The sequence below is a fragment of the Carassius carassius genome, chromosome 43 (assembly GCF_963082965.1).
Source record: "Carassius carassius chromosome 43, fCarCar2.1, whole genome shotgun sequence".
In the NCBI taxonomy this organism is placed as follows: domain Eukaryota; kingdom Metazoa; phylum Chordata; class Actinopteri; order Cypriniformes; family Cyprinidae; genus Carassius; species Carassius carassius.
The window spans coordinates 3,282,222-3,294,866 of NC_081797.1; the positions used below are offsets into that span (position 1 = coordinate 3,282,222).

General features: G+C 36.4%; 1 protein-coding gene across 3 annotated transcripts; it reads right to left on the reverse strand.

Annotated features, from left to right (window-relative positions):
* Positions 1–261: 261 nt before the first annotated feature.
* Positions 262–11,744, reverse strand: epx (eosinophil peroxidase). Of its 3 annotated transcripts, none has more exons than XM_059536358.1 (17): positions 11,686–11,744; positions 10,722–10,812; positions 10,431–10,515; positions 10,082–10,257; positions 9,872–10,004; positions 9,647–9,776; positions 8,579–8,785; positions 6,612–6,984; positions 5,905–6,065; positions 5,563–5,821; positions 4,701–4,871; positions 3,232–3,469; positions 2,952–3,157; positions 2,694–2,858; positions 1,034–1,117; positions 855–957; positions 262–765 (listed from the first exon to the last, which is right to left on the reverse strand). In XM_059536358.1, exons 1-17 carry the CDS (start codon positions 11,701–11,703, stop codon positions 708–710), a joined length of 2,658 nt encoding a protein of 885 aa, XP_059392341.1. In that variant the 5' UTR covers positions 11,704–11,744; the 3' UTR covers positions 262–707. The 3 variants fall into 3 exon arrangements, with proteins under 3 accessions (XP_059392341.1, XP_059392343.1, XP_059392342.1); XM_059536360.1 differs by having other exon boundaries at positions 10,431–10,499; positions 11,686–11,738; XM_059536359.1 differs by lacking the exon at positions 11,686–11,744 and having other exon boundaries at positions 10,431–10,499; positions 10,722–10,920.
* Positions 11,745–12,645: the final 901 nt, after the last annotated feature.

A 12,645-nucleotide genomic window follows, 5' to 3' on the forward strand; every position in this document is an offset into this window, starting at 1 on the left:
ACCGTTCAAAATTTGGAGCAAGTCTCTTGTGCTCAGCAAGGTTGCATTTATTTGATGACAAATGCAGTTGAAAACAGTAATATTGTTAAATATTATTTTGATTTTAAATAACTCTTTGTTATTTGAATGTAGTTTAAAATGTAATTTATTCCTGTGATGCGCAGCTGTATTTTCAGCATCTTTACTCCAGTCACATGATCTTCAGAAATCAGTCAAAAATACTGATGAATGTTGAAAACGTCGTGCTGCTTCATATTTTTGTGGAAACATTATTGTTTCAGGATTCTTTGATGAACAAAAAGTTCAAAAGCACTGCATTTATTTAAAATAGAAGTATTTTGTAACATCATGCATTTCTTTACTGTCACTTTTGATCAATTTAAGCTGTACTTTCTGAAGAAAAGTATTAATTTCTTTAAAAAAATATAAAAAGATCTTACTGACCTATTAACAGCAGAAAACTAAAAAGTATGCATTAAAGCAAGTGTGTCTGTACATCAGCTGATGTGATGTCACATGAGGGAGGGCCCAGAAAAAGGGCGAGAACACTGGGAGAAATCTTAAAAATGCTTCCATTCATGTTCACACACGTTTCATTCAAACAGTGTTTCAGGTTGTGAAATCAGACTGTGGTTATGAAACGGGAATATTGAACATGTGAACACAGACCAACTGATTTTCCAAACCAGTTTCCCCTCGACTCCTTTTCAGCTTCTTCTCTGACAGCATTCTGCGCTCACTGGCTCGGCTTTCTGAAGGATAAATCTGCGAGAAATAACAGTCAAAGTGTATGTTTTATACATTGCATTCAGATAAACAACAGCTTGAAGTGGATATTTTTGTTTTTAACACACCTTTGGTAGCAGGCGAGGAAGAGCACTATCAAAGCCACGCTCCCTAGGACTGACATCACTGACGCAACAATGGAGGAGGCGGAAAGGGGCGGAGCTGCAGGTTCTGCATATGCAACAAACAGTAGCTCATTTATGTGATTAATATGCCATGGATTGAGGAAACGGCAGAGGCTGCTCACCGGTGCAGGTGTGACCTCCAGGTGTGTTCAAGCACTGCAGGTGTGGAGGACAGACGGACGGAAGAGCAGAACATTCATCAATATCTGAAATGACCAAAAAAAAATTATATTTTTAATACATTTTGTGTCAGATGGATGTCAATTTCTAAATTATATTACATTTTTATTTATTTAATAGTTAATTATTATTTTATCATTAATATTTACCATTTAATTTAATATTTAATAAATTATTTATATGTCATTTTAATATAATTCAATTTAATTTAAAGAGTGTCCATTAATGTCCAAAAGAAATGAGTGGAACATTCAATAATATTTAAAATAACCAATAAAAGCGTACTTATATTTTTTTATTTATTTGATATTTAATATCAATTGTTTAACATTTTATTATTAACATTAACTAGTAAATGTTGTTAGGGAAGTCGTGGCCTAATGGTTAGAGAGTCGGACTCCCAATCGAAAGGTTGTGAGTTCGAGTCCCGGGCCGGCAGGAATTGTGGGTGGGGGGAGTGCATGTACAGTTCTCTCTCCACCTTCAATACCACGACTTAGGTGCCCTTGAGCAAGGCATTGAACCCCCAACTGCTCCCCGGGCGCCGCAGCATAAATGGCTGCCCACTGCTCTGGGTGTGTGCTCACAGTGTGTGTGTGTGTGTTCACTGCTCTGTGTGTGTGCATTTCGGATGGGTTAAATGCAGAGCACAAATTCTGAGTATGGGTCACCATACTTGGCTGAATGTCACTTCACTTTCACTTCACTTTCACTAAATGTAATACTTTTTTTAATTTAATATTTGTTATTTAATATTTAGTTTAATAATGTACATGAATGTCCAAATGTTGGACATTGTTTTAATAAATTGGGTGTCAGGTGGATCAGTCAAGTTTAATATTTAATAGTGCTGTCAAACAATCCTATCCAAAATAAAAGTTTTTGTCAAAATATGATATGTATGTGTATACTCTTGTGTATATTTATTATGTATATGTAAATACACACACATACAGCATATATTATGAAAATATTTGCGTGTGCATACATTTACATATACATTCTTATATTTTATATTATATATGAGTATATTTAGTATATAAACATATTTTTTCATAAATATATACATGCATGGGTTTGTATACATATAGTTAATAATTTACACAGCACACACACACACACACACACACATATATTATGTAAACAAAAACGTTATTTTGGATGTGATTAATCATTTGACAGCACTAATATTTAATTTAGTTTGATTTGAATATTAATTGTTTAATATTAATTTATATTTACTATTAAAATTCCTATTTATTATGAATTTTTACATGCAACTTTTAATGTAATATTTAGTGTATAATGTAATATTTAATGAAACTAAATATTTAATTTAACTTAAAAAATGTACACAAATGTTTCAAAACAACTAATAAAATACTGAAACATTGTTTTAATACATTTGGTGTCAGATGGATCATTCAATTTCCAAATTTACTTTGACATATAATTAGTTCTGAATATTTTTTTATATTAACTGTGTAATACCGTATAATTAAAATGTACTATTTAATTGAATAATGTTATTTTACATTAACTTTGTAATATTTCATACAACATTTACTATAGCATTAAGTTAAATGTTTAATTGAACTGAACCTTGGCAGGTGGGGGGTTGTGCGGTCCACAGCTGGGTGTTGGGGTCACAGCTGATTTGTGTGGCTCCCTGAAGCAGGTATCCAGTAGGACACTGATAAATCACCGCAGATTCACACAGAACAGAGAAACCCAGACTCACGCGCGGGACCGCGCCACAGACCGGGTCTGAAATGAGACCCAAATATTGGGAGAATATGAATAACACACATCCAAATAAAAGGATCATTTGATTGTTTTCACTTTTTCGGTCGCTAATACCAGTATCAGGCTCTCTCCACGCTGAGAGGTTCATGTGGTCGATGTGTGCACAGGGCAGAAGGTCGTCTGGATGGAGTGTGTGCGCGAAGGGGTCAAAGGGCACCAGCTGGATGTGTGTGTTGTCACAAATGATGCGGGACAGAGATGTGGTGCGCAACGCGTCTCTCTGAGCGGAGCTGAAGACACCTTCATTCTGCCACCAGAACCTAAACACATTTCATATCACACCCAACTGACAACTCAATATTGACCCTATACAGGAAGTGGAATATCACATTACCTGTCACCGTCTCGGAGCGCTTCGAACTGTTTGGTGATCAGGCAGGCCAGCAGGGGCCCCACACGGCCCCCGGGCAGAGCCGGCTCTGAAATGGCCCCGACCCACACATCTATGTTCTTAGCAGTTCCATAGAGATGCAGCAGCTTCCTGGCCAGAACTCCATTACCCAGAATGCCTGCTAAATCAGACTCATTCACAGGAGCTGAGAGACCACAGAGCTCTCGCCACGCACTGTAACCTGCAGAGAGAGAAAGAAATAACACAGGGAAAATAAACGTCTGGCACAACATACTCTGATTAGTGAAATTAGTAGAAAATAATTACAAAAGTGTTATTAAATGGTTTAAATTATAGCGTAGACAACAAATAAAATTCATACTTTTAAATTATATATATATATATATATATATATATATATATATATATATATATATATATATATATATATATATTGTAATAGCAAACAATTAGTAAATCGTTCTTAATAAGGAGACTTATTATAATGTCATGAAGCGTCATTATTTATTTATTTTTTATTACATTTTATTTTATATAAGCCCAAAGTAAGCAAGCAAGTAAATTAAATAATTAATAATTAATATATTTATCTTCTTAAGTCCATTTAAGTTATTGTAATTTTTTACACATTTTTATATTTTTCTAAGTGTTAACATGACAGGAGCTTTAATAAGTTGTAATTGAATCTTTACTAATGATGCACAAATATGAAACCCTGTATGTTTTTTGTATGTTAAAAAAATGTGTGAGCTGCCTTCATGAACATTAAAAAACAATAAAAATGGCTTACAAGTTTGAAATAAGACCAGAAGTGAGTAAATAAATAAATATGAAACACTTTATACTATTGTTAACATGTCAGGAGTTATAATAAGCTGTAACTGAAACTTTACCTATGAATAAAGAAAAAACGTAAAAATAAATAAATAAACTGCATTAATAAACATATAAATTTGATTTTTTTAATGCATATCATAAAAAATATTTGATCCAATAAATATTTTAGCAAATATTTCTGTATATTTAAGATTATAAGAGTACTTGTATTTTCCCTCATCTACTGTAATCTATCAGTTAAACTAAATCTTGCGAAACAAAAAATAAGCCAATTTTATCCTATATATCCTATAATTTGCCTGAAAAATACTCAATGCAAACAAGTGAATACAGGTGCTTCTAGCTGAGAAAACTTGATTTCTGTTGCACAAACAAATTTAAATAATAGAAAAGCCATATTATGCTTAGTAGAGTGTTGCGTCATTATGTTACCAGTATATCAGAATCAAATGCAACCATTAGTCGAGTCTCTTGTGCACTTCAGCAATTCAAATCCCTCACTTATGAGATTCCATTTCATTTAGGATGCTCCCTCAGAAGGCAGTTGCCTATGTAGGCAGTAAACAGCGAAGCAGCTCACTATGCTCAACTAATGACAGCCTGCTGACTGGCACCTTGTAGGCCATGATCTCGTCCCCTCTGCAGGTTTAACGCGGCCAGGTCGAGTGGCAGCCCTCCCTGAGCCTGGAAAAGCCTCTCGGTCAGTTCCTCCACCATCATCTGATCTGCTGTCTGCAGTTTAGCTGGGGACAACAGCAAACCACGCAGCACAGGATCAATGCCACCTGCACACAAGAACATTCATTATGCATCATAACGTCATGCTGTTGAGGACAAAACACCTTCTTTATGCTCCACAAAAGAAAGGTCTGAAACAACATGAGGGTGAGTAAATGATGACGTTAATGTTTTTATTTTCATTATCATTATTGTTTTTAATGAAATGATGAAAAGAAACTTAATCTGCCAGTAGGTGGTGGTCTTTATGAATCATTCATTCACACAGCTGATTCATTCAGGACTGAAGTAAATGGCTCTCTTCATAAATGGGTCTTTGAATCATTGATTCACATGATTCGTTCTAAAAGCGGATTCATTTAGAAACGAAACACCGCTGTGTTGCTCGAATTAATATGTTATCTGCAAAATTTAGCAAAAACACATAATTTGTGTTTAAAATATAACAATATCAACTTCTTATTTACTGAACTGTTGAAAATCACATTTGTGGGCCTGGAGCACAAAACCAGTCTTAAGTCGCTGGGGTATATTTTTAGCAATAGCCAAAAAAAAAAAACCTTATATGGGTATAAAATTATTTTTCTTTTATGCCAAAAATCATTAGGATATAAAGATTCGTCTGAAAGAAGAAAGTCATATACACCTAAGATGCTTTTAATATTTGGGTGAACTGTCCCTTTAACTGTGTGTGTGTGTGTGTGTGTGTGTGTGTGTGTGTGTGTGTGTGAAACAAACCTTCTTGCACGACTCTCCAGGATGCAAACAAAGAGTGGTGTAACGGCAGAGCTGGGTGCTCAGGGCTCAACCGGTAATCAGGTCCGAGGCGGTTCACAACTGGATGCACGGTTACGTGTGCAAACCGAAAGGCAGCGGTGGAGAAAATGTTTGAGATGCTGGGGTCAGCCATGGGGTCGTAACCTTTGTATAGCGGCATGAGGGCCAGGTAAGCACTGTGTCCCAGGACGCGGGGCAAGTAGTGATCCCATGTCAAGATCTTCCAAACAAGATTCAGCAAATCAGAGACATGCATAAATGAAGTAACCTTTTGTTTTGTTTTTTCAGGTTTTATCTTCTCACCTGGTGGACTGCGCCCAGTATTTTTCTGGCCTCCTGGTACAGCGTTTCCGGACTCCAGTGTGGGTTGAGCTTGTGAAGCTCCTCAGCCAATCGGTTGTGTTCTCTCAGAAAGAGCGTGTGCAAAGCGATCATACCCAAGTGCTCATTGGCCCGAGAGTCACCTGAGACACACACACAAAAACAGCTCATCAACTGGCCAGTTTAAATCAGAAAGCATCAATGTTAAGGCCTATCTGGGACATCTTTTAATAAAATGACACAAATAGGGACTTATTTTTCCGTGTTTTAGCTTTAATAGCTTTAAAGTCAACATGAAAAAAACTGAGCAATTCAGCAATACTAACACTATATTGCAAATAAAATAAAATGTATTATTGGTCTACAGTTAACTGAATTAATCAATGATTACAATTTTATAAATATTTAATTTGAAATATTCTTTTTAGTTTAATTTTGTCATAGGTTTTTTTGTTGTTGTAGTTTTTTTTAGTTCAAAGCTTTATTCATCCTATTGAGGTTATTATTTATGACTACAGTGGTGCTTCACATGAATAGAGAAGATTATACTTATATACCTACACTTAAAATTAAAATGTATTGTAATTTTATTTATTTAATATTATTACATTTTTAAATAATTTTTTTGATTTTACATGTTAACTCACAATGAATGATATCGGGAAAATAATCAGAAAAATGCCTACAACCTGCTTGGAAACAGAAAGATCTGTTCCCCATGGATATGTTGAGTCTTTGCTGTGTCTCTGAGAGTGGGACGGGGTCGATCCGCTCTCGTGGGCCGCAGGGGTCAAGGTTCATCTGCGTGCGGGTCAGGAAGGGCATGAAGCCGAGCCCTTGGTCTGAGTGGAGCTGGTTGACGGCGAGCAGGCCGAGAGGGGACGAGAGGTTTCTGAGGGCCTCGCTGAGCCCATCCGAGCTCCCGTACACCATGCTGGCGTCCACGAATGCCGTTATAGCATTCAGCTGCTCCCGTTGACCGAGTGGAACAGTACAGCTGGGAGCAGAGCGGAAAAACGGCATGCAGCTCTGAGTCCCCGTGCGAGGATCGGAGAGAGGGATCTGAATGTGAAGAAGAAGGAACAGATGTTCAGTGTGTATGAACCAGCGTCTGTTTTCAGTAGGGCTGCCTTTTCTGGTCGACTGGTAGTCATTCATTCTAAGCATTAGTCAACTAATCACACATTTATTAAAGGGATAGTTCATCCAAAAATGAAAATTCTGTCAGTAATTATGCACCCTCATGTCGTTCCAAACCTGTAAGACCTTCGTTCACCTCCAGCTCGGGCTGGGTGCTCTGTACGAGGGCAATCCGGGTCGACCCACGAGCGATGCCAACATAACAACTGCCTCAAAACGATGGCTGTTTTCTGGCTCTGAAAACGTTCCTTCAAGCCTTAAAGGAGCACCACGTCCTGGTCCACTCGGACAGCATGACTTTGGTAACCTATATCAACCACCAAGGTGGCCTCGGGTCACGTACCCTTTACAGGATGACTCAAAACCGCACAGAGAGAACTCCTCTCACTACGAGCAGATCATGTGCCGTGCAGACTGAACCAGGAAGCAGATATGTTGTCAAGGGACAATGTAGCTACAAAGGAATGAAGGCTATATCCCAAGACAGTTCAAATGATCTGGTCAGTTTTTTTGGCAGGGCAAGAGTTCGACCTCTTCGCCTCCCAACCTAGTTTCCAAGACAGCGGGATGTTCACACCCACGATTGGCCCAACACCCGTCTATATGCCTTCCTCTCAATCACCTGCTACCCCAGTTTATTAGGCGAATCAGGGACACAAAGTGCTCTCTTCTCCTAGTGGCCCCTCTCTAGAGGAACCAAGTCTGGTTTCGGGAGATGATCCAGCTGCTATCTGCAGGAAAGACCTTCTCTCACAGGCACAGGGCAAGATTTTGCATCCCCAGCCGGAATTTTTTTTAAAGCTCCTTTTAACAAGGTGTGTGTTTTATCCTTTGGTGAACTGCTGTTGTGATCTTTGATTTGCGTTTTGTGTTGTAATGTTAACTTCTATATACTGTGTTATTTGTTGCTGCTTTCTTGGCCAGGTCACTCTTGAAAAAGAGATTTTAATCTCAATGAATTTTTAACCTGGTTAAAATCCCATGGCAATTCTCGTAAAGAGTTGGGGTGTTTCCCCAGTGTCCTGGCCAAATCCCTCCACTGGTTGTCAATCATGGCCTCCTGATCATCTCCATCCACTCGATTGGCTCTATGACTCTCTCTCCTCTACATCTGTAACTGATGTGTGGTGAGCGCACTGGCGTCGCTGTACTCATCCAGGTAGATGCTGCGGTGGTGGTTGAAGGAAAGACCCCTCATATGATTGTAAAGTGCTTACACAAGCGTGCACAGCAATACACAGTATAGCGCTATATACTTGCCTCATTCATTCATTCAATCAAGTTCTCAGAGACCGAGATGGCAGAAAGTGCGTCATATTTGCTTTCATTATTTTACAAAAGCACAATGTTGTTATGTTATTTTGAGAGCACACAAATAAACATAGAGTCTTTACAGATTAAAAAAATGTATTACTCTTATCTGTATTTGAGTATTTTTAAGAGCAAGTGAGCGCTCCGGCACAATAGTTAGTCGACTATTAGGGGGCAGTCCTTGTTATCAGGGTGTAATACGCACCTGTATTGGAAAACACGGTGTGTCTCTGCTGCAGGTTCGTGTGCAGTCCGCTCCGGTCTTAAAGGCTGCTGTGCTGGGGCTCTGAGGGGTCAAAGTCAGGTCATGATCGATCCACTGACCCCACTCCACCAGCAGATGAGACAGAGACATGTCCAGAGAGATGTTCTCATTATGAGTGTACAGAACCTCCTGTGACACGCTGCGGACCTGCACAAAGACAATAAGATCTGATTGAATCCGGAAGACTTATTTGGTCTTATTTTATCTTCAGTTTGTTTTTTGTTTTTATTGGCATTGATGGTTCTATGAAGAACCTTTAACATGAAATCTTTCCATTTCACAATAGGTTCTTTATAGTAAAAGAAGGTTCTTTAGAATATTAAAGTATAAAAAGTGTTCCTGTAGCTCAATTGGTAGAGCATTGCGATATCAAGCGCAAGGTTAGGGGTTCAATTCCCCGGGAACACAGGTTGGTAAAAACTGATTGCCTGAATGTACTGTAAGTCCCTTTGGATAAAAGCGTCTGCTAAATGCATACATTTTTTATTTAATAAAAAGTGCATTTTTATGCAATAAACTAAGAGGGGTGTTAAAAATCTATCATATATATGATACATAGTGATGCTGTGGACGTGGATGATTTTGCATTGATGCAGTAATAATAGTTTATCGATTATAATGTAATTAAATTAAAAGAGTAAAATTTTGTTTATTGTTGCACTAGAATTAATTTATTATTTAATATTATTTTATTACACATTTTTGTTAATAATTAATTATATTATTTTAGTAATTGTGTTTATATTTGAATCATTTTAATAATAATAATATTTGTCACTTGTAATGTTGTTTTATTTCTTTATTTACTTAACCAATTTGGCACCATTTCCCATTGTATACAGTATGTATTATTATGCAGAATATCTCATTATATGTAAACACTTTAACATTATAAATGTAAATGTATTTTTCAGGCTAATAAAGCACACTTAATTTTAAATTTTAAGAAGAAAATCAGTAACATTTATATAAAAGCCAGAACAACAACTGTGATTACATCAGTCTTACAGGTGGTAGTGTGTGGTTGTGGTAGGTGTGTTGTGGGTTCCAACCCTTGGGGGCCCCTCGAGGGTCCTCGTACTCCGGCGACAGCCAGCGTGTGTAAGCAGTGTTTGCCGCCCCCCATTGAGGGTTTTCTCTGCAAAGAAAAAAACAGCATTGATAAAAGAAAATACAATGCTTTCTGAGAACAGAAACTGAATGAACAATGATATATGTTGATATCGAGTGCACCTGTTGTTGCAGTGTCCTGTGATGGTACGGTAACGTTTGGACAGACAGTCAGATTTACACACGGGGCTCAGTGTCTCTGAGGAACAGCCTGTAACCTGCAGTATGGTCTCCATGTCTTCTGCACTTAAAAGCTCTGAAACGCACACATCAGAAGTTGATACGAATTCAAAATCATGTACTTGTAATTGACCCAAATGTGTATGTGTGTACCAGTGAGGTCGGGTTTGTCCATGGAGTGCGTGTAAACCATCTCTCTAATCAGCTCTACAGTATTATCCAGAAACTCAGCAGATCGGACATGGGTTCTGGTTTTGGGGCCGGTTTGTTTAAACAAGGCCAGCAGGTCACTGGGTCGCACAGAACCGTCTGATACTGCTGTCTTCACCCTGATAGAAAACAGACAGAAAGCATAATATAGAAAATAAATCATTTTATACCCATGTAATCTAATTGTGTGACAACTAGTGACTCATTTGGGTCTATTTTGACTCCGTTTCTTTTATTGATTTTATTGGTGGATACTTAAATCAAATGAGCTTTGACTTTGACTAAGTCTCACCTGTCATTGGTGTGAGCGTACGCAGCGTCTGTCAGCTCTCTGGCTCTGCGTAAAGCTTCCTGGATGAAACTAGATCCCAAATACACTAAAAAGCATTCAGTTTTAATATCATAGTTGACAAAAATTTAATAATGGAATTCAAATGTCTTACTGTGACCTTTATATACAGCATGTAACTGACAGTTGTACTATATAGAAAGCAAGAAGCTACACATTTCTAAAGTTCTTTTTGAAAAAATGTTTCCCGAACCAGAACAATACTAACTGAATCTATAGAGTATACTTTGGTACCTGTTGCATTCTGGGAAGGAAAATGAGATGTGGCTGACAGCGGCAGACACAATATCAGAAGTATAGATATAATCAAGCATGAGGAAGATTCCTGCAATGAGAATAATATACATGTATTAGCCTGCTGATACTTAATAAACCAAACATTAAAAATATTTTTTTAAATAAGAATATGAATATATAAATGTATAAAATATATACTGTATTTATGTATATATATGTGTGTGTGTGTGTGTGTGTAATAAACATACACAGTACACATAAATATATAATGTAATGTAATATAATGTAAACAAAAACGTTATTTTTTTTAAAGATTAATCTTCTGAAAGCACAAATTTTAATGAATTTCTGATGGTGTTGACAAAAAGTGGAGATACAACTGAACCTTATGAAACATGTATGTCCTTGAAAAACAACTTGCTTTGATATGAGATAATAATAAGTGTTGCTTTTAATAAAACAAGCTCTTTTTCATAATTAAACAATAGTTTTATCCATTTTACTGCTTAAGATTGAACCCTTCTTTGTGGACAGTTTGTGATGTACAGAAAAGACAATAAGTGTCATAGATTTTATATAATAATGATAAAATTAAATTGACTGAAAGACAATTGGAAACTTTTTTTATTTTTAATCCTAATAGCAGTTACAATTGCTGGATGTTTTATCCCATGTCTCAAGAATCAGTGCTATTAAAATAAATAATAATAAATAAATAAATTCTATAAGTTATAAACCCAAAATAATATGCTGTATTTAAAATGTACAATTATTTTTTTAAGTGCTACACACACACACACACACACACACACACACACACACATATATATATATAAACAAACACACAAATACAAAACAAAATATTATTTATAGCAGAAATAGGCAGCTACTATACATTACAATATTAATATAAATATTTATATAATAATAATATTAAATGTGTACTTTTTGTTGCACCTACCAAGCATGTTGTATCCATCTGTACGGTCTTCTATACTCACTCTTGTTCTTGCTTCAGATGAAAAGTATATGTATATGTGTTATGCACATTAACATGCAAAAATATTGTAAATAAATAATGAATACAGAAAATAAATATGTTAAGTGTTTAAATATATAAGTACTAATACATCAGCAACTATTACATTGTGTGACTGTACAATTCTGTGTAATTATGCGTGTGAGAAGGTTTAAGTCTGGGACTGAGTTTTATATGCTGGCTTCGGTCTGCAGGTATGTGCAGAATTCTGTTATCTGTGTGACTGGTGACAACAATTCAACATCAAACAATCCCCAACACACACGGAGTGACTGTCTCGCCCTAATGAGCTCTCGATCCAAACACATCATGCTCTATCTAACGCGGTTATCGACACAATCACTCCTCGTGGAAGTCATAGAGAGCCACTGATATAGCTTAGGGTCATCCTTGAAATTCTGTGGGAGCTTTTCGCCCAGTTTTATGATCTTATTATGGTCTAAGTCAAGTAAAAACACAGGTTTTCTCAACAAAACTCAAAGAAAATGATTTGAGGAAACATCTGGAGAACGAATGCTGTAGGATGACACGTACTGAATCTAGGAACAGATGATCTAAAATGAATATTTGCTGAAAATGTATGCACTCACAGGATATCAAAGATGTAGATGAGTTCGTTTCTTATTTATTTATTTACTTATCTTTATTTTACCAGGGAAGGAAATCACATTGAGATTACAATCTATTTTACAAGTGAGCCCTGGCCAAGAAGGTATAAGATATACTTTAACAGAAAACAAGCAAAAAAAAAAAAAAAAACAGGAATGCACAAAAATATTACAATATATTTTTAAAAAAATCATTATTTAAACCAATCACAAGCATGATGATAAATTTGATTTAGATAAGACTTGAATTCAATAAGAATTCTGTTTTCTTCAT

Coding starts and splice junctions, on each gene's coding strand:
- epx (XM_059536358.1), bottom strand. Junction 6,066..6,611: donor ATCTTTCTGTTTCCAAGCAG/GTTGTAGGCATT, acceptor TGTGTGTCTCAG/GTGACTCTCGGGCCAATGAG. Junction 3,158..3,231: donor GCGCTCCGAGACGGTGACAG/GTAATGTGATAT, acceptor AAATGTGTTTAG/GTTCTGGTGGCAGAATGAAG.